Source organism: Gigantopelta aegis, chromosome 10 (genome assembly GCF_016097555.1).
Source record: "Gigantopelta aegis isolate Gae_Host chromosome 10, Gae_host_genome, whole genome shotgun sequence".
Lineage (NCBI taxonomy): Eukaryota > Metazoa > Mollusca > Gastropoda > Neomphalida > Peltospiridae > Gigantopelta > Gigantopelta aegis.
Window position 1 is genome coordinate 3,981,057 of NC_054708.1, and position 20,539 is coordinate 4,001,595.

At 44.7% G+C, this 20,539-nt stretch overlaps 1 protein-coding gene across 1 annotated transcript; it reads left to right on the top strand.

Moving 5' to 3' along the window:
- The first annotated feature begins 707 nt into the window (after positions 1–707).
- LOC121384410 (O-methyltransferase MdmC-like) lies at positions 708–7,973 on the top strand. Its single transcript, XM_041514797.1, has 6 exons — positions 708–790; positions 1,438–1,748; positions 2,992–3,201; positions 4,268–4,368; positions 5,281–5,424; positions 7,603–7,973. The coding sequence occupies exons 2-6, from the start codon at positions 1,439–1,441 to the stop codon at positions 7,669–7,671; spliced, it is 834 nt and encodes a 277-aa protein (XP_041370731.1). The 5' UTR covers positions 708–790; position 1,438; the 3' UTR covers positions 7,672–7,973.
- Positions 7,974–20,539: the final 12,566 nt, after the last annotated feature.

Consider the following 20,539-nt stretch of genomic DNA (forward strand, 5'->3'; position numbering starts at 1 on the left):
ATAGCCAATGTATTTTTCGTGCTGGGGTGTCGTTAAACATTCATTCATTCATTCATTCATTTATATGTGTTGAGTGCGTCGTTAAATAAAACATTTCTTTCTTTCTTTCATTCATTTATATTAGAGGTTAGTGAGAGAGAAATTGGTGCACTGATCATGCACCTACCCAATGATAAACACGATCTGGGTGGGAACCAAAAGAGTATCACATTAAGTAGCGACAGCGGGTTTCCTATCTCAAATCTGTGTGGTCCATCACCATATGTCCGACGCCATATAACCGTAAATAAACTGTGTTGAGTGCGTCGTTAAATAAACATTTCCTTCCTTTCTGGGTGGGAGCCGGTACCGGGTTACGAACCTAGTTCCTACCAACCTTACGTCTGATGGCTTAACCACTACACCACCGAGGTCGGTTACAAATAATATTATTAGGACAAGAAACACGTTCTGTATAATATGGACACTATATTCTGAACATTTCCAGTTAATCTCTCTCTCTCTCTCTCTCTCTCTCTCTCTCTCTCTCTCTCTCTCTCTCTCTCTCTCTCTCTCTCTCTCTCTCTATCTCTCTCTCTCTCTCTCTCTCTCATAGCCGATGTGCGATGCATGATGGACTAATACATTCGTTCATTCATTACTCCCACTAATATAATCCAATACTTAAATAGAGTAAAACAAGGTAGATAACTCCATATAGTGATACACTCGGTACGGTCTCGAGAACACTATAAACCGCTGGATAAGCTTCCGTTCAAAACAGTATATGAACTAGAATTTAGAAAAACAGGTAAGACATTTGTACTTTTTAATATGGTTGTTATGTACACATTTAAACACTGGTTTAACGATATATTTCTTTTAACATAAATATTTTCAAAGCCAGGAGCATGTCGAGATATATCACCGAAAGATCACGTTCAGTCCAGTCCAGTCATCGAGCACATGATCACTTACCGTAAATCATTAAATAAAGGGCGGATCTACATCATAAGTTTGGGAGGATGTCGGGGTGAGATGCAGGTCAGTGGTGGTGGTGTTTTTTCCAACCAGTCCACCACAATTGTCTGTGGGGAAAAAAGATCCCTTGTTGCTAATAACACAAATGTAGCGGGTTTCCTCTGATCACTAACAGACTACGAGTCATAATTACCAAATGTTTGACGGAAACTACCGACTGGGCTGTTTGACATCCTGTAAACGATGAATAATTAAGTTTAACCAAAGTGTTTTTTAACCTTGTGTGAAATAGGTTTCTAAAATCCAAGATGAATGAGAAAGAATGTAAACTTTTAGTATACTTGCACCTGGGACAGGAAAAGAAAACAAATATATCTTAGTGTTTAAAAGCTAGGGTCTATCACTTTAGTATTTGCCTGTTTCAGGTGTTATTGTTTGTTTTTACTCTCTCTGTCTCTCTATCTCTCTCTTTTCTAGAATGTCCGAGATTACATTTCCACCAGCAGAGCCGAAGAACAACAACTACCAGCCATATTATCGACGTTTGGTTGCTTTGAAAAACCACGGAAATTACAAAGACTGGCCCCAAGAGGTCAAAGATGGAATTGATCACGTGATAAAACTCATTGATGCACGTGAGAATTACGTCGAGGATGTGTGTTCAAAACCCGGGAAAGTACTGGCGGAAATCAGCGAGTTCACGGAAACTACCGACTGGGCTGAGTTACATAAAAGCGGGAAAACTACATGTCTATTGCCTTCTAGCATGTTGACAGGTCACGTTGAAGGTATCAGTGTGTACAGCATGAAATGCTGTTTTTAGTACTTATTCACTGATTATTGTAATACTAGAACACTTCTACTATAGTCCTGTTCAATTGTTTAGACTTTACGTTTTAATTCCTATTCAATTCTTGTGTTCTTTACATTTGTAGTAGTAGTAGTAGTAGAGTAGTAGTAGTAGTAGTAGTAGAGTAGTAGTATTAGTAGTAGTAGAGTAGTAGTAGAGTAGTAGTAGTAGAGTAGTAGTAGTAGTAGTAGAGTAGTAGTAGTAGAGTAGTAGTAGAGTAGTAGTAGTAGTAATAGCAGCAGTAGCAGTAGTAGTAGCAGCAGTAGTAGTAGTAGTCGCAGTAGTAATAGTAGCAGTAATAGTAGCAATACCAGTAGTAGTAGTAGTAATAGCAGGGAGTATTACGTAACAGTGGCTTATTTGGCTATTTCTCGTTCCAGCCAGTGCATCACAATTGGTATATCAAAGGCCATGGTATCTGCTATCCTGTCTGCGGGATGGTGCATATAAAAGACCCTTTTCTACTAATGGAAAAACATGTAGCGAGTTTCCTCTCTAAACCTATATGCCGAAATTACAAAATATTTAATATCCAGTAGCCGATGATTTAGAAATCAATGTGCTCTAGTGGTGTCGTTAAACAAAATAAACTTGAACAGCCTTTGCTACCACTTCTGATGATGGCGATAATAGTTACGAACCTGGCGATGATGGTGTGACAATATGGCAGTCTATCTGTACTACTACTTCTGATGATGGCGATAATAGTTACGAACCTGGCGATGATGATGTGACAATATGGCAGTCTATCTGTACTACTACTTCTGATGATGGCGATAATAGTTACGAACCTGGCGATGACGATGTGACAATATGGCAGTCTATCTGTACTACCACTTCTGATGATAGCGATAATAGTTACGAACCTGGCGATCATGGTGTGACAATATGGCTATCTGTACTACTACTGTTGTTTAAACAAAGTCTCGAGGTGACTGTACAAACTTTACTTTTATTTTATGTTCCCAAATATTGTGACTAATTGGTGTGGGCGCTTGTATTTAATCAGGGTGTCATGTTTGTTCTTATAACTCTTTTTACTGGACATTTGTAGTTCGTTATTTGTTGAGAACACGTTATTGAAATAAAGAAACAACAACAATCCCAAACAAATCTATATAATGCTAATTCGTCAAGTAGTTTCTGTTATTTTTTCTAAGAATTTTTATTTCTTCAAACAGGTTTGTTTTTGAAGTTCCTGGTAAGCATGCAACAAGCAAAGTATGTTCTCGATATTGGAATGTTTACCGGATACAGCGCCCTGTCGATGGCGGAAGCGCTTCCTGCCGACGGTAAAGTGTTCACGTGTGACCGGGAACAATATCTTGCTGACCTCAACCGGAAGGTGTTTGATTCGTCACCTCACGGGAAGAAGATAGAAATTCGACTAGGTAAACTACTTTTACAGAGTTGGACCTGGTGGGCACTCGGTCTAGGATCGATCCCAGTCGATGGGTCCATTGAGTTATTTCTTGCTCCAGCCAGTGCACCACGACTGGTATATCAAAGGCCTTGGTACGTATGTGGGATGGTGAACATAATAGATCATTTGCAACTAATGGGAAAATGTAGCAGGTTTTCTCTCTAAGACCGGCCTCGGTGGCGTCGTGGTAGGCCATCGGTCTACAGGCTGGTAGGTACTGGGTTCGGATCCCAGTCGAGGCATGGGATTTTTAATCCAGATACCGACTCCAAACCCTGAGGGAGTGCTCCGCAAGGCTCAGTGGGTAGGTGTAAACCACTTGCACCGACCAGTGATCCATAACTGGTTCAACAAAGGCCATGGTTTGTGCTATCCTGCAAGTGGGAAGCGCAAATAAAAGATCCCTTGCTGCTAATCGGAAGAGTAGTTCATATAGTGGCGACAGCGGGTTTCCTCTCAAAATCTGTGTGGTCCTTAACCATATGTCTGACGCCATATAACCGTAAATAAAATGTGTTGAGTGCGTCGTTAAATAAAACATTTCTTTCTTTCTTTCTTTTCCTCTCTAAGACCATATATGTCAAAATTACAAAATGCTTAACATCCAGTAACCGATAATTAATCAATGATTGTACTCTAGTGGGGTCGTTAAACAAAACAAACTTTGCATCACGGATTATCGCATCATGTGCGTTTCTTGTCTTTGTTCTGGCAAATATAATCCGGCAAATATAATCTTCCAATAATTATATACCTTTGACAAATGTTTAAAGACGGCCACCGGCAATCACCAGTGTCGAATATTTCGGAGAAGATAATCGTTGACAAGGACATTACTAATCTGAACAACAAAAGCATTACCATATTCAACTAAGTACTTCTGTACAAACGAGAATCAAATGGGAGTTTGTTATGTGATTTGTCTATAGGCAGCAAACAAAAATCGTATCCATGCACACATTTTTAAAACGGTGTAAAGGGATATTAGGACCATGCTATTAATATGTACTGTCTCTACACATTGTTTTCCACAGGAGATGTAGGAGATACTCTGAAGGCACTGGCTAAAGACGGCGTACAGATCGACTTCGTGTTCCTGGATGCTGGCGCGGAGAAGTATGGGGAATATTTTGATGTAAGTGGAGTGATAGGAAAACAAAATAATTCACCAGCTGAGGTTAATACACGGAGTCAGGGTCCACTTGAGTTGGGTAATCCCCCCCCCCCCCCCCACCTCACTCTGCCCAGTTTATATTTAAAATGATAGAAAAGCAAAATGTGTAATATTTGACAATGCATCTTTGTGCATCTACTGAAGGAGGAGCGTGTGTCCATGGTAACAAAACCCATGTGTCCTGGAAAACAGTAGGCTACTTTTTTATTCATACTATTCGTTATATGTAGGTGGATGCAGTGGTGATGTGAGTCGTGTACTTTACTGATCAGCGTGTGTAGGGGTAGCTGTCTGCATCCCAGCCTATGATGGGGTAGCTGTCTGTGTCCCAGCCTATGTATAGGTATCTGTTTGCATCCCAGCGTATGTTTGGGTAGCTGTCTGCGCCCAGCGTATGCAGGGGTAGCTGCTTGCGTCTCAGCTGAGTAAGGGTAGCTGTCTGCGTCCCAGCCTATGCAGGGATAGCTGTCTGCATCCTAACCTATGTAGGGATAGCTGTCTGCGTCTCAGCCTATGCAGGGGTAGCTGTCTGCGTCCCAACCTGTGTAGGGATAGCTGTCTGCATCCCAGCGTGTGTAGGAGTGGCTGTCTGCGTCCCAGCGTGTGTAGGGGCAACTGTCTGCGTCCCAGCGTGTGTAGGGAGAGCTGTCTGCGTCCCAGCGTGTGTAGGGGTATCTGTCTGCGTCCCAGCGTATGTAGGGGTAGCTGTCTGCGTCCAAGCATAAGTAAGGGTAGCTGTCTGCGTCCCAGCATGTGTAGAGAGAGCTGTCTGCGTCCTAGCGTATGTAGGGGTAGCTGTCTGCGTCACAGCGTATGTCAACATTTCTAATACTGTTGACATGTTGAACTGACAGTTATATTTTCTACTTTTAGTTTCTTCTTGACAAAAACATCCTTGCACCCCGGGGCACGATCGCCGTCGATAACACTCTTTGGTTTGGGCGATCTTACCTGGAACACGAAAACCACAGGGCAAAGTTTAACAAAAAGATCACAGAAGATCGGAGAGTACAACAGGTATATAAAAAACATTGACTTATCCCACTTGAAGAGTCCATGGGAATACACTATAATGTTCAGACAGATAGTTAGTATTATATCGGCCGTGTATGTGAAGGTCACAATGACACACTAAATCAAAAACCTATAATTATAGTAGGCCATTAAAAGTAGTTGCTTAGGCGTGAATATTATGTAAACATTATCATTGAAAAGTATCACCTTACTCAAAATGTGACATGAAAGGTTATTCGCGTGGACACTGCACCTTGTATCATATATATATATATATCACAGCAAACATTAAATATGCACATTAGACACGAAATAGCTGTAGATTAAAATGTGATGTGATGTCGTTTTCGGATATTTACTCACTCACTCACATATTTAGAAATGATAGCGTACATATATACGAATTATTACTAGGGGTATATAAATGAGAACTGTGCTATTTACAAATGATGGCGTACATATATACGAATTATTACTAGGGGTATATAAATTAGAACTGCTATTTACAAATGATGGCGTACATATATACGAATTATTACAAGGTATATAAATGAGAACTATGCTATTTACAAATGATGGCGTACATATATACGAATTATTACTAGGGGTATATAAATGAGAACTATGCTATTTACAAATGATGGCGTACATATATACGAATTATTACTAGGGGTATATAAATGAGAACTATGCTATTTACAAATGTCCAGTTATATATTTACAAATGATCAACTGGATGTTTACAAATGATCACTAAAATATTTACAAATGATTACCTAGATGTTTATAAATGAGCACTAGAATATTTAAAACAAATTAATAAGCACTAGGATATATACAAATATGATTACTGGGATTTTTAAAAATGGTCACTGTGGTGTTTACAAATGATCAATAGGATATTTATAAACGATCAATAGGATATTTATAAACGATCAATAGGATATTTATAAACGATCAATATGACATTTATAAACGATCACAAAGACATTTATAAACGATCAATATGACATTTATAAACGATCAATAGAATATTTACAAATGATCAATAGGACATTTATAAACGATCACTAGGACATTTACAAATGACCAATAGGACATTTATAAACGATCACTAAGACAATAGGATATTTATAAACGATCACTAAGACATTTATAAACGATCAATAGAATATTTACAAATGATCAATAGGACATTTATAAACGATCACTAGGACATTTACAAATGATCAATAGGACATTTATAACCGATCACTAGGACATTTACAAATGATCAATAGGATATTTTTAAACGATCACTAAGACATTTATAAATGATCAATAGAATATTTATAAATGATCAATAGGATATTTATAAACGATCAATAGGATATTTGTAAACGATCAATAGGATATTTATAAACGATAAATAGGACATTTATAAACGATCAATAGGATATTTATAAATGATCAATAGGACATTTATAAACGATCAATAGGATATTTATAAATGATCAATAGATTATTTATTGTGATATTTACATTCATTTCAACTTACTTTTGTGCTTATATCCAATTACCGTTCAAGCACGTTGTCCTGGGCACATGCCTAAGCTATCTGGTTTGTCTGTCCAGGACAGTGGGTTAGCTGTTAGTGGTTAGTGAGAAAAAATAGGTAATAGTGGTCTTACCCATTAAGTTGTTAAAACTTGCTCTGGATGGGAGCGAAGACACCACCGAGAATATTTACAAATACAACTAATTGCTAGGATATATACAACTAATCACTAGGATATATACAACTAAGCACTAGGATATATACAACTAATCACTATGATATTTATAAATAATCACTAGGATATTTACAAATGATTTTCAGGATATTTACAAATAATCTCTAGAATATTTACAAATGACCACTAGGATACATACAAATGATTTTCAGGATGTTTACAAATGATCAGAAAGATGTTTACAAATGATTTTCGGAATATTTTTAAGAGATAAGTAGAATATAATTTTATATAATCAGAAAGAGTTTTATAAATGATCACTAAGATAATTATAAATGATCACAAAGATGTTTATAAATGATCACTAAGATGTTTACAAATGATCACTAAGATGTTTATAAATGATCATTAAGATCTTTACAAATGATTGCTAAGATGGTTACAAATGATCACACATATTCTTCACCAGGTCCTGTTGCCAGTCCGAGATGGCATCATGCTGATCAGAAGAACTGGTGATGTAGACGGCCAGGTGTAAATCACAGAAAGAGAGAGAACTTGAGATGTTTTAAGTGTAAATCACAGAGAGTGAAAACTTGAGATATGTTAGTGTAAATCACACATAGAGACGCGCAGTGTTGTTTTTACGTGTCTATATCCTTTCACGGTTCAGACACGTCCATCCTAAGTCAAATCTCTGGCGACGTGCAATGTCTTGTTTCATGTTTTAGGCAACACACCACCATTTGGCGTGTCGTTACTTGCTGTAGCAGCTTAATATAGTCCGGTTTAGGAAATAGTTCCTCATAAAAAAAATACTACACAATTCTGATATGTTTTCTTAAAAAATATTTCTTTGATGGTTACACGTAGGCTGACCTCTGTAGTATTTAAATAACCCACTGGTTTGAAGTAACTTGTTATATGTAGCACTTACTGATAACAACTGTGCAAGTGGTATAGTGTCACTTGTATAACAGCTACACGAGGTGGTGGTCGGGCATAGGGACCATTAATTGAAAAATTTCATGGTCGACCTATGTTGATTTTTTACACGGTACATGTCAGTTGGGGGCACTCCCTAAAATTAGTAGTCACATGACCCTCTCGACAGTGTTGTATTTTTCACAGAATATATTCTGACATAGAAATTGTATTGAACTGCATGGAGTACTTAATGGTGGTGTGTAACCTATAGTGTTCAGTGAACACAAACAGCATTATATTTATTGTTCATAACGCGAACTGTTAAAGGTCAATATTCAGATAGTGTTTAATAAACGAGAGACAAACTACCAGATGAGGAGTTGTTACTTGCAGATTGTTCACTGTATGATATCTCTTAGATTTTAACCACAGGGTCAAGCTCAGTGGGTAGAGCGCTCGCCTGCATTGTTGTTGTGGGAGGGGGTTCCTGATTATGCCTGTTTAGGGCATCTAATTCACAGATCTGAAGGATGACATCGATTAACCTGTGGGCATTTTGAGATTTTAAAATGTATTTATTTAGCCATTTCATTGCCAGTAACTGATAATATTGTACCAAAGTATGAATAACTTCTGCCAAATGGACCGTTTAGTGGTACTTGTATGGACATTTCCCTGGATATTAGCAATCGTGAAAGTGCGAGCACTGTCAAAAGTGTTCTAGGTTGTGTCACACAATGCATTAACTATAATTTTGTTTCTGGAAAGGTGAACAAAACATTGTCAGCATCATATCCTTATAGATTGTGTACTACCAAATCAAATCCTATAGACAACAATAGTAACATGTAACATATGTAGCTAAACACCATAATCGACCATAACACCACAGATATAAATATTACCACCCCTCACCCTTAAAGTGAATAAGGAACAAATGGGGGTCAGGCGCTGTTCATTTCAGAGATAATGGGTAGCATCTATGACTACCCTAGTTCCGCACAAAATGTGAGTACTTTTTTTTACAGATACCCCATACATGTTTCATACACAAGGCTACTTGACACAGTGGTACCAGATGAAATAAAATTGTATACATTTTTTGCCCAGATGATTTTCTTTTACAAATAACACACTCACATTTATCACCAATCACAGGACTTGAGGTGCTAATTTCTCTATCAAAAGTTGGGTGCATCTCGAACTGTGACCTAGCTTGAAGTTATTTGTTTTAGTACTACCTATATACAGTCTCCGCCCGCCCATAGACATACAGTTTGGGGTCATATATGATGATCGTTAAAATCATCCAATTATTTTTAAACTATTATAATAATGATGATGATGGTGATGATGATGATGATGATGACGATGAAGATGACGCTACAGCTGATGATAGCCGGGCATAATAACAATAACAATGAACACTATACGACAGTGTCTTGTTCAGTAAATTGTGAGAAGGCTAGTCATCAGAGACGTAAACAGAGTCTTGTTCAGTAAGTGGCGAGAAAGCTAGTCATCAGAGACGTAAACAGTGTCTTGTTCAGTAAGTGGCGAGAAAGCTAGTCATCAGAGACGTACACAGTGTCTTGTTCAGTAAATGGCGAGAAGGCTAGTCATCAGAGACGTACACAGTGTCTTGCTCAGTAAATGGCGAGAAGGCTAGTCATCACAGACGTACACAGTGTCTTGCTCAGTAAATGGCGAGAAGGCTAGTCATCACAGACGTACACAGTGTCTTGCTCAGTAAATGGCGAGAAGGCTTGTCATCAAAGACGTAAACAGTGTCTTGCTCAGTAAATGGCGAGAAGGCTTGTCATCAAAGACGTAAACAGTGTCTTGCTCAGTAAATGGCGAGAAGGTTAGTCAGCAGAGACGTAAACAGTGTGTTGTTCAGTAAATGGTGAGAAGGTTAGTCAGCAGAGACGTAAACAGTGTCTTGTTCAGTAATTGGTGAGAAGGTTAGTCATCAGATACATACACAGTGTCTTGTTCCACCTGTGTTGCAGCAACGTCTTGATGGTGTCTCGAACGTCCTTTGTAAACAGATGTTTTTGTTTTGTTTAATGACACCACTAGAGCACATTGATTAATTCATCGTCGGCTATTGGATGTCAAATATTTGATAATTCGTACTCAGGCGATACACGGACGGAGTGCTGCCACTAGGCCCGCAGGCGATACACGGTCGGAGTGCTGCCTCTAGGCTAAAAGTAAGCACCTCAGGCGATACACGGTCGGAGTGCTGCCACTATGCTAAAAGTAAGCACCTCGGGCGATACACGGTCGGAGTGCTGCCACTAGGCTAAAAGTAAGCACCTCAGGCGATACACAGTCGGAGTGCTGCCACTAGGCTAATAGTGAGCCCCTCACGCGATACAGTGAGCACCTCACGCGATACACAGTCGGAGTGCTGCCTCTAGGCTAAAAGTAAGCACCTCAGGCGATACACAGTCGGAGTGCTGCCACTAGGCTAAAAGTGAGCACCTCAGGCGATACACAGTCGGAGTGCTGCCTCTAAGCTAAAAGTGAGCACCTCACGCGATAGACAGTCGGAGTGCTGCCTCTAGGCTAAAAGTAAGCACCTCAGGCGATACACAGTCGGAGTGGTGCCACTAGACTAAAAGTAAGCACCTCAGGCGATACACAGTCGGAGTGCTGCCTTTAGGCTAAAAGTGAGCACCTCAGGCGATACAGTGAGCACCTCACGCGATACACAGTCGGAGTGCTGCCTCTAGGCTAAAAGTGAGCCCATCAGGCGATACACAGTCGGAGTGCTGCCTCTAGGCTAAAAGTGAGCTGCTGCCTCTAGGCTAAAAGTGAGCCCCTCAGGCGATACACAGTCGGGGTGCTGCCTCTAGGCTAAAAGTGAGCCCCTCAGGCGATACAGTGAGCACCTCAGGCGATACACAGTCGGAGAGCTGCCTCTAGGCTAAAAGTGAGCCCCTCAGGCGATACAGTGAGCACCTCACGCGATACACAGTCGGAGTGCTGCCTCTAGGCTAAAAGTGAGCCCGTCAGGCGATACACAGTCGGGGAGCTGCCTCTAGGCTAAAAGTGAGCCCCTCAGGCGATACAGTGAGCACCTCAGGCGATACACAGTCGGAGAGCTGCCTTTAGGCTAAAAGTGAGCACCTCAGGCGATACAGTGAGCACCTCACGCGATACACAGTCGGAGTGCTGCCTCTAGGCTAAAAGTGAGCCCATCAGGCGATACACAGTCGGAGTGCTGCCTCTAGGCTAAAAGTGAGCCCATCAGGCGATACACAGTCGGAGTGCTGCCTCTAGGCTAAAAGTGAGCCCCTCAGGCGATACACAGTCGGGGTGCTGCCTCTAGGCTAAAAGTGAGCCCCTCACGCGATACACAGTCGGAGTGCTGCCTCTAGGCTAAAAGTGAGCCCATCAGGCGATAAACAGTCGGGGTGCTGCCTCTAGGCTAAAAGTGACCCCTCAGGCGATACACAGTCGGAGTGCTGCCTCTAGGCTAAAAGTGAGCCCCTCAGCCGATACACAGTCGGAGTGCTGCCAACAGGCTAAAAGTGAGCCCCTCAGGCGATACACAGTCGGGGTGCTGCCAACAGGCTAAAAGTGAGCCCCTCAGGCGATACACAGTCGGAGTGCTGCCAACAGGCTAAAAGTGAGCCCCTCAGGCGATACACAGTCGGAGTGCTGCCAACAGGCTAAAAGTCAGCCCCTCAGGCGATACACAGTCAGAGTGCTGCCTCTAGGCTAAACGTGAGAACCTCACGCGATACACAGTCGGAGTGCTGCCACTAGGCTAAAAGTAAGCACCTCAGGCGATACACAGTCGGAGTGCTGCCACTAGGCTATAAGTAAGCACCTCAGCCGATACACAGTCGGAGTGCTGCCTATAGGCTAAAAGTAAGCACCTCAGGCGATACACAGTCGGAGTGCTGCCTCTAGGCTAAAAGTAAGCACCTCAGCCGATTCACAGTCGGAGTGCTGCCACTAGGCTAAAAGTAAGCACCTCAGGCGATACACAGTCGGAGTGCTGCCAGTAGGCTAAAAGTAAGCACCTCAGGCGATACACAGTCGGAGTGCTGCCACTAGGCTAAAAGTGAGCCCCTCACGCGATACAGTGAGCACCTCACGCGATACACTGTCGGGAGTGCTGCCTCTAGGCTAAAAGTAAGCACCTCAGGCGATACACAGTCGGAGTGCTGCCACTAGGCTAAAAGTGAGCACCTGAGGCGATACACAGTCGGAGTGCTGCCTCTAGGCTAAAAGTAAGCACCTCAGGCGATACACAGTCGGAGTGCTGCCACTAGGCTAAAAGTGAGCACCTCAGGCGATACACAGTCGGAGTGCTTCCTCTAAGCTAAAAGTGAGCACCTCACGCGACACACAGTCGGAGTGCTGCCTCTAGGCTAAAAGTAAGCACCTCAGGCGATACACAGTCGGAGTGCTGCCACTAGACTAAAAGTAAGCACCTCAGGCGATACACAGTCGGAGTGCTGCCTTTAGGCTAAAAGTGAGCACCTCAGGCGATACACAGTCGGAGTGCTGCCACTAGGCTAAAAGTGAGCACCTCAGGCGATACACAGTCGGAGTGCTGCCTCTAGGCTAAAAGTGAGCCCCTCAGGCGATACACAGTCGGAGTGCTGCCACTAGGCTAAAAGTGAGCCCCTCAGGCGATACACAGTCGGAGTGCTGCCTCTAGGCTAAAAGTGAGCCCATCAGGCGATAAACAGTCGGGGTGCTGCCTCTAGGCTAAAAGTGAGGCTAAAAGTGACCCTCAGGCGATACACAGTCGGAGTGCTGCCTCTAGGCTAAAAGTGAGCCCTCAGGCGATACACAGTCGGAGTGCTGCCAACAGGCTAAAAGTGAGCCCCTCAGGCGATACACAGTCGGGGTGCTGCCAACAGGCTAAAAGTGAGCCCCTCAGGCGATACACAGTCGGAGTGCTGCCAACAGGCTAAAAGTCAGCCCCTCAGGCGATACACAGTCAGAGTGCTGCCTCTAGGCTAAAAGTGAGCACCTCACGCGATACACAGTCGGAGTGCTGCCAACAGGCTAAAAGTCAGCACCTCAGGCGATACACAGTCGGAGTGCTGCCACTAGGCTAAAAGTAAGCACCTCAGGCGATACACAGTCGGAGTGCTGCCACTAGGCTATAAGTAAGCACCTCAGCCGATACACAGTCGGAGTGCTGCCTATAGGCTAAAAGTAAGCACCTCAGGCGATACACAGTCGGAGTGCTGCCTCTAGGCTAAAAGTAAGCACCTCAGCCGATTCACAGTCGGAGTGCTGCCACTAGGCTAAAAGTAAGCACCTCAGGCGATACACAGTCGGAGTGCTGCCTCTAGGCTAAAAGTAAGTACCTCACGCGATACACGGTCGGAGTGCTGCCACTAGGCTAAAAGTAAGCACCTCAGGCGATACACAGTCGGAGTGCTGCCTCTAGGCTAAAAGTAAGCACCTCAGGCGATACACAGTCGGAGTGCTGCCTCTAGCCTAAAGTAAGCACCTCAGGCCATACACAGTCGGAGTGCTGCCACTAGGCTAAAAGTAAGCACCTCAGGCGATACACAGTCGGAGTGCTGCCACTAGGCTATAAGTAAGCACCTCAGCCGATACACAGTCGGAGTGCTGCCATTAGGCTAAAAGTAAGCACCTCAGGCGATACACAGTCGGAGTGCTGCCACTAGGCTATAAGTAAGCACCTCAGCCGATACACAGTCGGAGTGCTGCCACTAGGCTAAAAGTAAGCACCTCAGGCGATACACAGTCGGAGTGCTGCCTCTAGGCTAAAAGTAAGCACCTCAGGCGATAATTAGTCGGAGTGCTGCCTCTAGTCTAAATTAAGCACCTCTGGCGATACACAGTCGGAGTGCTGCCACTAGGCTAAAAGTAAGCACCTCAGGCGATGCACAGTCGGAGTGCTGCCACTATGCTAAAAGTAAGCACCTCATGCGATACACGGTCGGAGTGCTGCCAGTAGGCTAAAAGTAAGCACCTCAGGCGATACACAGTCGGAGTGCTGCCACTAGGTTAAAAGTGAGCCCCTCACGCGACACAGTGAGCACCTCACGCGATACACAGTCGGAGTGCTGCCTCTAGGCTTAAAGTAAGCACCTCAGGCGATACACAGTCGGAGTGCTGCCACTAGGCTAAAAGTGAGCCCCTCAGGCGATACACAGTCGGAGTGCTGCCTCTAGGCTAAAAGTGAGCCCCTCAGGCGATACACAGTCGGAGTGCTGCCTCTAGGCTAAAAGTGAGCACCTCAGGCGATACACAGTCGGAGTGCTGCCTCTAGGCTAAAAGTGAGCCCCTCAGGCGATACACAGTCGGAGTGCTGCCTCTAGGCTAAAAGTGAGCCCCTCAGGCGATACACAGTCGGAGTGCTGCCTCTAGGCTAAAAGTAAGCACCTCAGGCGATACACAGTCGGAGTGCTGCCTCTAGGCTAAAAGTAAGCACCTCAGGCGATACACAGTCGGAGTGCTGCCTCTAGGCTAAAAGTGAGCACCTCAGGCGATACACAGTCGAAGTGCTGCCACTAGGCTAAAAGTGAGTCCCTCAGGCGATACACAGTCGGGGTGCTGCCTCTAGGCTAAAAGTGAGCCCCTCACGCGATACACAGTCGGAGTGCTGCCTCTAGGCTAAAAGTGAGCCCATCAGGCGATACACTGTCGGGGTGCTGCCTCTAGGCTAAAAGTGACCCCTCAGGCGATACACAGTCGGAGTGCTGCCTCTAGGCTAAAAGTGAGCCCCTCAGGCGATACACAGTCGGGGTGCTGCCAACAGGCTAAAAGTGAGCCCCTCAGGCGATACACAGTCGGAGTGCTGCCAACAGGCTAAAAGTGAGCCCCTCAGGCGATACACAGTCGGAGTGCTGCCAACAGGCTAAAAGTCAGCCCCTCAGGCGATACACAGTCAGAGTGCTGCCTCTAGGCTAAAAGTGAGCACCTCACGCGATACACAGTCGGAGTGCTGCGAACAGGCTAAAAGTCAGCACCTCAGGCGATACACAGTCGGAGTGCTGCCACTAGGCTAAAAGTAAGCACCTCAGGCGATACACAGTCGGAGTGCTGCCACTCGGCTATAAGTAAGCATCTCAGCCGATACACAGTCGGAGTGCTGCCTCTAGGCTAAAAGTAAGCACCTCAGGCGATACACAGTCGGAGTGCTGCCTCTAGGCTAAAAGTAAGCACCTCAGCCGATTCACAGTCGGAGTGCTGCCACTAGGCTAAAAGTAAGCACCTCAGGCGATACACAGTCGGAGTGCTGCCTCTAGGCTAAAATAAGCACCTCACGCGATACACGGTCGGAGTGTTCTGCCACTAGGCTAAAAGTGAGCACCTCAGGCGATACACAGTCGAAGTGCTGCCACTAGGCTAAAAGTGAGCCCCTCAGGCGATACACAGTCGGATTGCTGCCTCTAGCCTAAAGTAAGCACCTAAGGCAATACACAGTCGGGGTGCTGCCTCTAGGCTAAAAGTGAGCCCCTCACGCAATACAAAGTCGGAGTGCTGCCTCTAGGCTAAAAGTGAGCCCATCAGGCGATACACAGTCGGGGTGCTGCCTCTAGGCTAAAAGTGACCCCTCAGCCGATACACAGTCGGAGTGTTGCCAACAGGCTAAAAGTGACCCCTCAGCCGATACACAGTCGGAGTGTTGCCAACAGGCTAAAAGTGAGCCCCTCAGGCGATACACAGTCGGGGTGCTGCCAACAGGCTAAAAGTGAGCCCCTCAGGCGATACACAGTCGGAGTGCTGCCAACAGGCTAAAAGTGAGCACCTCAGGCGATACACAGTCGGAGTGCTGCCACTAGGCTAAAAGTAAGCACCTCAGGCGATACACAGTCGGAGTGCTGCCACTAGGCTATAAGTAAGCACCTCAGCCGATACACAGTCGGAGTGCTGCCTCTAGGCTAAAAGTAAGCACCTCAGGCGATACACAGTCGGAGTGCTGCCTCTAGCCTAAAGTAAGCACCTCTGGCGATACACAGTCGGAGTGCTGCCACTAGGCTAAAAGTAAGCACCTCAGGCGATACACAGTCGGAGTGCTGCCTCTAGGCTAAAAGTGAGCCCCTCAGGCGATACACAGTCGGGGTGCTGCCTCTAGGCTAAAAGTGAGCCCCTCAGGCGATACACAGTCGGGGTGCTGCCTCCTGGCTAAAAGTGAGCCCCTCAGGCGATACACAGTCGGAGTGCTGCCACTAGGCTATAAGTAAGCACCTCAGCCGATACACAGTCGGAGTGCTGCCACTAGGCTAAAAGTAAGCACCTCAGGCGATACACAGTCGGAGTGCTGCCTCTAGGCTAAAAGTAAGCATCTCAGGCGATACACAGTCGGAGTGCTGCCTCTAGCCTAAAGTAAGCACCTCAGGCGATACACAGTCGGAGTGCTGCCACTAGGCTAAAAGTTAGCACCTCAGGCGATACACAGTCGGAGTGCTGCCTCTAGGCTAAAAGTGAGCCCCTCAGGCGATACACAGTCGGGGTGCTGCCTCTAGGCTAAAAGTGAGCCCCTCAGGCGATACACAGTCGGGCTGCTGCCTCTAGGCTAAAAGTGAGCCCCTCAGGCGATACACAGTCGGGGTGCTGCCTCCTAGCTAAAAGTGAGCCCCTCAGGCGATACACAGTCGGAGTGCTGCCTCTAGTCTAAAAGTGAGCCCCTCAGGCGATACACAGTCGGAGTGCTGCCAACAGGCTAAAAGTCAGCACCTCAGGCGATACAGTCGGAGTGCTGCCTCTAGGCTAAAAGTGAGCACGTCAGGCGATACACAGTCGGAGTGCTGCCACTAGGCTAAAAGTGATCACCTCACGCGATACACAGTCGGGGTGCTGCCTCTAGGCTAAAAGTAAGCAGCTCAGGCGATACACAGTCGGAGTGCTGCCAACAGGCTAAAAGTAAGCACCTCAGGCGATACACAGTCGGAGTACTGCCAACATGCTAAAAGTGAGCACCTCAGGCGATACACGGTTGGAGTGCTGCCTCTAGGCTAAAAGTGAGCCCCTCAGGCGATACACAGTCGGAGTGCTGCCAACAGGCTAAAAGTGAGCACCTCAGGCGATACACGGTTGGAGTGCTGCCTCTAGTCTAAAAGTGAGCCCCTCAGGTGATACACAGTCGGAGTGCTGCCTCTAGCACGTCAATATGTTGTTGTTGTTTTTTTTAATTTAAGCATGGCTTTTTATAAAAAATACCGGCCTTGGTAGCTTCGTGGTTACGCCATCGGTCTACAGGCTGGTAGGTAATGGGTTCGCCGTTCGGATCCCAGTCGAGGCATGGAATTTTTAATCCAGATACAGACTCCAAACCCGCATGGCTCAATGGGTAGGTGTAAACCACTTGCACCGACCAGTGATCCATAACTGCTTCAACAAAGGCCATGGTTTGTGCTGTCCTGCCTGTGGGAAGCACACAAAAAAGATCCCTTGCTGCTAATCGGAAGAGTAGTTCATATATTGGCGACAGCTGGTTTCCTCTCAAAATCTGTATGGTCCTTAACCATATGCCTGACGCCATATAACCGTAAATAAAATGTGTTGAGTGCGTCGTTAAATAAAACATTTCTTTCTTTCTTTCAAGTAAAATCCAGTTTACTGTAAACAGGGAATAAACATTATAAGTAAGTGGAATATTCAATCTGAATCACTGAAACACAATATGTTGAACAGGTTGTTTGGATTACTAATAAATACAGGTCAATGATCGAACCTAGTTCCTATTGATACCGCACGTGTCACAATCACACGTTGTTCGGAGAAAAGGTGAGAACTTCTTTCATTTTCATCGCCGAGGAACTATGACTTATGACTCAAGCCGTGAACTGATATATAAGGCTGAAACATATAATACAAAGCCCAGGGTTTTGTATCTATTCTATGCCGAATGGAAATGCACCACTTACAGACATATTTAAACAACATGATTGTGTTTATAGCGTGAAAGATGTCTACCTCCAGACATCAATACAGTCGAGGTCAAGTTGTAAGTTCTTACGCCAAATAAACAAAGAAACAAAACGCATTCACACGCAACAACAAGCAGCAGCCCAACAAAAGTAATTATTTACATTAAAATAATAATAATAATAATAATAATAATAATAAAAATATCTTAAGGCAGAGATGAATTTTACTTGTAGAATGCAGGAAATTGCATTTCAGGACATCTAGTTTTCAAACTTTTACGGGACTGCATACCCCCAAACCCCTAGAAACCCGTAGAAACTTTGCTGTGCGCCATCGCTCTGTCAGTTCCCCCCATGTGTACTTGCTTCCGTCGTGCCTTTATAATAATAATATCTAATAATAATTTTATAATAACTTGTTTGTTTCGCTCACACATGTACGCACACACACATACACACAACATACACACACGCACGTACACGCACGTACACACAACACGCACGTACACACATTTATACATACGCAAACACGCAATCTACCCTCCCACCACAAAAATGCACACACATACATACAGTTATATGTCATCGTTCAGAATTAATATTAATAACCAATTTGGAGTTTCTGAATTCATGCAAGAAATGCCGCTCAAAGGTCGATATAACCTACAATTCTCTCATTGCCATGTGAATGCATCGCAAATATACATAGCATAATTTTTTGCTCTACTGATGCGCACAGGATGCGATCATTTGCAGCCAACAAATTATTCTACCGCTGTTAAATCATCAGTTCGGTATTATTAATAAAATAACCGACAGTGCTACCTACCACTTCTTTTTACCTATCTACGGAAGATCACTTTTGTTAACAATGCCAAAACTAAATTTTATTCCTTGGTCGGAGCACAACCCTCATTTTGACCCACGTTATCGGCAGCTGTTCCACCTGAAAATGCACCAGGACTACAGAACCTGGCCCCAAGAGGTCGAGGACGGTATAGCCACCGCCACCAGCCTGTACGTCGCCCGAGAAAGACACCGTGGCGACTTGTTCTCACCCCATACAGGCAGCCTGGAGGAGAGCAGCAGCTTCACGAGAAACACCAACTGGGAGCAGCTGCATAAGAGCGGCAAAATACAACATCAATGTTCAACGACATGATCACGGGTCACGTTCAAGGTACGTGTTCAAGTTAAATGAACACACACACACACACTCACGCACGCACGCACGCACGCACGCACGCACGCACACACACATACATAACTAAGAACAACATAACAAGATCTAAGGAAATTAGGGTCCAAATTTACAAAGCCTGTTTATGTCTTACATGCGCATAACTACATAGATTTAAAATGCTTAAATATATGCGTTTAAGATCAATATGGTTCGTAATTTCGGGCCTAGATGCTTATATATTTGGTTTATAGAACTTATATTTTTCCATTAGTAGCAAGGGATCTTTTATATGCACCATCCCACAGACAGGATATCACATACCACGGCCTTTGATACACCAGTCGTACTGCACTGGGTGGCACAAGAAATAGCTCAATGGGTCCACCGACAGGAATCGATCCAAATGAGCTATGTCCCACTCTTCAGCAGACACGTGCGATTGTCGTCACTTAGCCTAGTGGCAGCACTCCGACTGTGTATCGCGTGAGGGGCTCACTTTTAGCCTAGAGGCAGCACTCCGACTGTGTATCGCCTGAGGTGCTGACTTTTAGCCTGTTGGCAGCACTCCGACTGTGTATCGCCTGAGGTGCTTACTTTTAGCCTAGAGGCAGCACCCCGACTGTGTATCGCCTGAGGGGCTCACTTTTAGCCTAGAGGCAGCACCCCGACTGTGTATCGCCGGAGGGGCTCACTTTTAGTCTAGAGGCAGCACTCCGACTGTGTATCGCCTGAGGTGCTTACTTTTAGCCTAGTGGTAGCACTCCGACTGTGTATCGCGTGAGGTGCTTACTTTTAGCCTAGTGGCAGCACTCCGACTGTGTATCGCCTGAGGTGCTGACTTTTAGCCTGTTGGCAGCACTCCGACTGTGTATCGCGTGAGGGGCTCACTTTTAGCCTAGAGGCAGCACTCCGACCGTGTATCGCCTGAGTACGAATTATCAAATATTTGACATCCAATAGCCGACGATGAATTAATCAATGTGCTCTAGTGGTGTCATTAAACAAAACAAAAACATCTGTTTACAAAGGACGTTCGAGACACCATCAAGACGTTGATGCAACACGGCTGGAACAAGACACTGTGTACGTATCTGATGACTAACCTTCTCACCATTTACTGAGCAAGACACTGTTTACGTCTCTGCTGACTAACCTTCTCACCATTTACTGAGCAAGACACTGTGTACGTCTCTGCTGACTAACCTTCTCGCCATTTACTGAGCAAGACACTGTGTACGTCTTTGATGACTAGCCTTCTCGCCATTTACTGAGCAAGACACTGTGTACGTCTTTGATGACTAGCCTTCTCGCCATTTACTGAGCAAGACACTGTGTACGTCTCTGATGACTAGCCTTCTTGGCATTTACTGAACAAGACACTGTGTACGTCTCTGATGACAAGCTTTCTCGCC

Excerpts from the sequence above, each read along its gene's own strand:
- LOC121384410 (XM_041514797.1), top strand. The coding sequence starts at position 1,439 with ATGTCCGAGATTACATTTCCACCAGCAGAGCCGAAGAACAACAACTAC. Across the intron at positions 3,202-4,267 it reads GAAGATAGAAATTCGACTAG|GAGATGTAGGAGATACTCTG; the intron begins GTAAACTACTTT and ends TGTTTTCCACAG. Across the intron at positions 4,369-5,280 it reads AGTATGGGGAATATTTTGAT|TTTCTTCTTGACAAAAACAT; the intron begins GTAAGTGGAGTG and ends TTCTACTTTTAG.